At 34.6% G+C, this 5,181-nt stretch overlaps 1 protein-coding gene across 1 annotated transcript; it reads right to left on the bottom strand.

Annotated features, from left to right (window-relative positions):
• Positions 1-1,930: 1,930 nt before the first annotated feature.
• On the bottom strand, positions 1,931-4,067 carry LOC149506167 (cytochrome b6). The gene is made up of 2 exons (XM_089757894.1): positions 3,640-4,067; positions 1,931-2,815 (listed from the first exon to the last, which is right to left on the bottom strand). The coding sequence occupies exons 1-2, from the start codon at positions 3,643-3,645 to the stop codon at positions 2,174-2,176; spliced, it is 648 nt and encodes a 215-aa protein (XP_089614020.1). The 5' UTR covers positions 3,646-4,067; the 3' UTR covers positions 1,931-2,173.
• Positions 4,068-5,181: the final 1,114 nt, after the last annotated feature.

The following is a 5,181-nucleotide window of genomic DNA, read 5'->3' as shown; positions in this document are numbered from 1 at the left end:
TGCCTGTTCGAAATGCGAATCATAGTATTCATTGTTATGGGAATGATAATGAAAAACAGGAGATACTTTTTCTAGAAATATGGACAAATGGAAGTTTAACTCCTAAAGAAGCACTTCATGAAGCCTCTCGGAATTTGATTGATTTATTTATTCCCTTTCTAGATGCGGAAGAAGAAAACTTACATTTAGAAAACAATCAACACAACGTTACTTTACCTTTTTTTCCTTTTCATGATAGATTAGCTAAACTAAGAAAAAAGAAAAAAGAAATAGCATTGAAATATATTTTTATTGACCAATCAGAATTGCCTCCCAGGATCTATAATTGTCTCAAAAAGTCCAATATACATACATTATTGGACCTTTTGAATAACAGTCAAGAAGACCTTATGAAAATTGAACACTTTCGCATAGAAGATGTAAAACAAATATTGGGCATTCTAGAAAAGAAGTAGAAAAGCATTGCGAAATTGATTTACCAAAATTTTAAATCCATTGGATTTAGGATTTATTTCATTTTTTTTTTTTTTACTTTAGAAAATTAGAAAAAAAAAAAAAAAACGAAAATGGATTTTGAACCTTCAGCACAATCCATATATTGGGACCAGAATTGAATAAATGTATCTAGGGAGAATTCACTTTGACTTTGAAGTGACTACTCCCTAGATACGCACATCATGATATTTTATTTTAAAATTGATTCAATTTAAAAAAGACCTAAAGTTAGGGATTTATCAATCGGTAATGTTGCTCCAATACCCAACCAAAGGGCCACCGCAGTACCAATCAAAAAAACGGTTGTCGCTACTGGACGACGAAATGGATTTTGGAATTTATTAACATTTTCCAAAAAAGGTACTGTTAATAATCCCGCAGGTACTGAAACCATTAAAAGAACACCCAATAACTTGTTAGGTACTGTACGAAGTATTTGAAATACAGGAAAGAAATACCATTCAGGTAATATTTCCAAAGGAGTTGCAAATGGATCCGCGGGTTCACCAATCATTGAAGGTTCTAGAACCGCTAAGCCTACGTTACAAGCAATAGTACCGAGAATTACTACTGGAAAAATATATAAAAGATCATTGGGCCATGCGGGTTCCCCATAATAATTATGACCCATACCTTTAGCTAATTTAGCTCTTAATACAGGATCGTTCAAGTCAGGTTTTTTTGTTATTAGGATAGGTGAATTTTTCTAGATCCATCCCCCGAAGGAACCGGACATGATAATTTTTCATCATCCGGCTCAAGCAAAAATCAATCGAATCAAATGGATACAAACGGATACATATAAAATGAATCTATATGTTATCCACACATATATGAATGATTTCATATGTAAGAAAAAAGTTACCTGATTCCATTTTACGAAGTTGCAACTATACATTCCAAGGAATGCCATTTTTACAGGTAAATGCTCAATACCCAAGTAGGCGTACAAAGTTGATCGTGATCAAGTGCTTTCTGGGTCGTCTTAGGCCTTGCGATTCACCTTTATCCCAAAAATATATCGAGATTTTTTACATACAAAGGATTTACTTGTTACTAATATAGTCTAGCCTTTGCTCTTCTTTAGATCCCTTGTTTCACTCCGATAGTATAATAATAATAAATCGGGTCGATGCAGAAGAAATGAATGTATTTTCATACTATTAAGATAAGAAAGTAAAAAAAAAATAAAAATAAATAAATAAAATCTAATTTGCATTATGCCAAATCACTTATTCTACTGGATCTTACGGAGCCCTGTTCATACACGACATCGTCAGGTCTGATCATAGAAAAGATTCTCTTCAAGCGAACCAGCCTATCCTTTGTATGGGGCTTACACGGTGGTTGGAACAAAGACACATTTGGTTGTGAATTCCAATGTAGCAGATAAAGGCATATTTCTGCATGGCCCAATCAATAGTTCAAGTCACACACTCCCATAATCCATTTTCTCTTCGGGGAATTCCCTTCAACTATTCATGTCATATCAAATAAATAATAGAATATTGTGGAGTTGAAAGGAAATATCCAAATACATGTCTTATTTTTTTTTTTTTTTCAACAATCCATATTTGTAGCAATGAAATACTATTGTTCCTCCCCCAAGTAATAAGATAAATGATTGGCAAGTAATAAGATAAATGATTGGTTACAATATAGCTATGGTCTATATTCTCTATAAAGGACCAGAAATGCCTTGCTTACGTATCATTAGGAAATGCATTAACATAAATACAGCAGTAAGAAGGGGTAATACAAAAGTGTGTAAACTATAAAAACGGGTCAAAGTGGATTGTCCCACACTAGCACTTCCACGCAATAACTCTACCAAAGGCGATCCTATTACCGGAATAGCTTCCGGAACGCCTGTTACGATTTTGACTGCCCAATAACCAATTTGGTCCCAAGGTAAGGAATAACCTGTTACACCAAAAGATGCAGTCAACACAGCCAGAACCACGCCTGTAACCCAAGTCAATTCGCGAGGTTTTTTAAAACCACCAGTGAGATAGACACGAAATACGTGCAGGATCATCATTAAGACCATCATACTTGCCGACCATCGATGAACTGATCGGATTAACCAACCAAAGTTAGCTTCAGTCATTATGTATTGAACAGAAGTAAAAGCCTCAGTAACGGTTGGACGATAGTAAAAAGTCATAGCAAATCCTGTAGCTACTTGTACCAAAAAACAAGTAAGCGTAATTCCTCCTAGACAATAAAATATGTTAACATGAGGAGGAACATATTTACTAGTTATATCATCTGCAATCGCCTGAATCTCGAGGCGTTCTTCGAACCAATCATAGACTTTATTGAGATAGGTAAACCAAGAGGACTCCCCCCCTGAGAACCGTATATGAGAATTTCATCTCGTACAGCTCAAACAAAAACACCCAAATAATAGCTGAAACGGATATGGAATAGAAAGTTTGAAACTTCTTAATCTTTTCATTCAATTTTATCTGAAGACACAAAAGAGTAAAAATCCGAAAGCTCTTTTTTGTAGTTGTAATTATAATGCCAAAAAATCAAGTCGGCGCATTCGTCTTTATGTTGATCAGGCCTCTTGAATCTTCTATTTACCTACTTATTTCTTTTCTTTTTCTTTGCTTTGATTTGTTATTTATATGGAATGTGGCTTTATTCTTGTTTTCTTTATTTTTAATAGGAATTCTCTTGTTAAGACCCTATGAATCAATTGAAACTTCAGATTCATACCAGAACCGCGATGATTCAATAAAACCTTCAAACTAAGTCCAAAGATTCTTTGAGTAAGAATTATTGGATCATCACTTATTCAATGAATAGAATAGATATAATAAATAAAAATACAAAGAAAAGAAAGGTTTGTCCTTTGATCAAAATAAGCATAAACTAAATGAGAGTTTGAAAGAAGAAAAAATTTCTCGATTTATAAATAAAAAACCTCTTTCTTTGAAAATTTTTTTTTTTTTTGAGTCCGGCCGCGAGGTTTGAATATTAAGTATGAATCATAGTTCGAATACTTCGTGATCCATTTCATATATTCCGTGCTCCAGATACTAGAATGGCTATCCGACGGGATAAAACTATCTCGATCAAGAGGACAGACCCATTTTCTGTACTATCAATAGGATCAATTATAACAAGTCACACACTCATATTCCGGAAATACAGAAACAAAAAAAATTTCGCGGTCGAACTACCAAAATAGAATGGGCTAAAAAAAATCCGAGAACTAAAAGTTTCACTTTTTGTATTGAAAAGCGAGGCTTCGTGGTTCTTGTGAATCTAATTCAGCGAAATTCCATCCAGTAAAACGGAAGAATTATAAATCTCCAAAATAATAGATAAGAATATCGAAAATAAAGCCATTGCGACACCCATCAAAGGAGTCGTTCCCCATCCAGGAGCTACTTTACCATATTCCGAATTCAATGGTTTCAAAAAATCCCCTACAACAGTTCGTCTTGGACCAGATCTAGAACTACCCTCAACGGTTTGTGTAGCCATAAATCTTATTTTGTATTCAGTGAGATCTGTTGACTTTGTATATCATTCCGCTGTAAATAAACGATCTTATCATAGATCCATTGTGATCTTGAAATTATATTTATATTTATATTATTTATATTTATATTTATATATATTATTTATATAATTATATAATAATGGAAACAGCAACTTTAGTCGCCATCTCTATATCTGGTTTACTTGTAAGTTTTACTGGGTACGCCTTATATACTGCCTTTGGGCAACCCTCTCAACAATTAAGGGATCCATTCGAGGAACACGGGGACTAATTGAAGTAATGAGCCTCCCAATATAATATTGGGAGGCTCATTACTTCAATTGAGATAATGAAAAATCATTTCATTTTTTTAGTTGGAACTTTAGGCGGTTCTCGAAAAAAGATAGCGAAAAAAATTATCCCTAGAGTAGATACTAAGAGGAATGTATAAACCAATGCTTCCATAAATTCGATCGTGGTTTACAATTATAGCTTCCGTACCTATTTATTTAGAATCATCTCCCGAATAAAATAACGAAAGAACAAGAATCAAAGAAAAGGCAGCGATTTTAATCAAGATTTTTACAGCAGCCTATGTCAAATCACAAACAGAAAATAGAAGCGAAAAATAACAAAGCAATCTTGCATCAGACTACTTGTCTTCTTGTAGTTGGATCTCCAAGTTTTTGGAATGCTCCAAATTCCACTTGAGCATCCAAATCTGGATCAATACCGGCAAAAACATCTCTGAACAGGGTTCTAGCACCATGCCAAATGTGTCCGAAGAAGAAAAGCAAAGCAAACGAAGCATGCCCAAAAGTAAACCAACCCCTTGGACTGCTACGAAAAACACCATCGGATTTCAAAGTAGCACGATCTAATTCAAAAATTTCACCCAATTGAGCACGTCTAGCATATTTTTTCACAGTAGCAGGATCACTATAACTCACTCCATTGAGTTCGCCACCATAGAACTCAACAGTTACACCTACTTGTTCGACACTATACTTCGATTCTGCCCTTCTAAAAGGAACATCCGCTCTAACAATTCCGTCTCCGTCTACCAAAACAACCGGAAATGTTTCAAAAAAAGTAGGCATACGACGTACAAAAAGTTCACGCCCTTCTTTATCTCTAAAGATAGGGTGTCCTAACCACCCAACGGCTATTCCATCCCCGTTGTCCAT

This window comes from Durio zibethinus, unplaced genomic scaffold, assembly GCF_047325235.1.
Source record: "Durio zibethinus cultivar Kanyao isolate XHJ-2024 unplaced genomic scaffold, ASM4732523v1 HiC_scaffold_1, whole genome shotgun sequence".
In the NCBI taxonomy this organism is placed as follows: domain Eukaryota; kingdom Viridiplantae; phylum Streptophyta; class Magnoliopsida; order Malvales; family Malvaceae; genus Durio; species Durio zibethinus.
The sequence above is the reverse complement of the archived record's forward strand: the minus strand, read 5'-3'. Positions and strand labels throughout refer to the sequence as shown.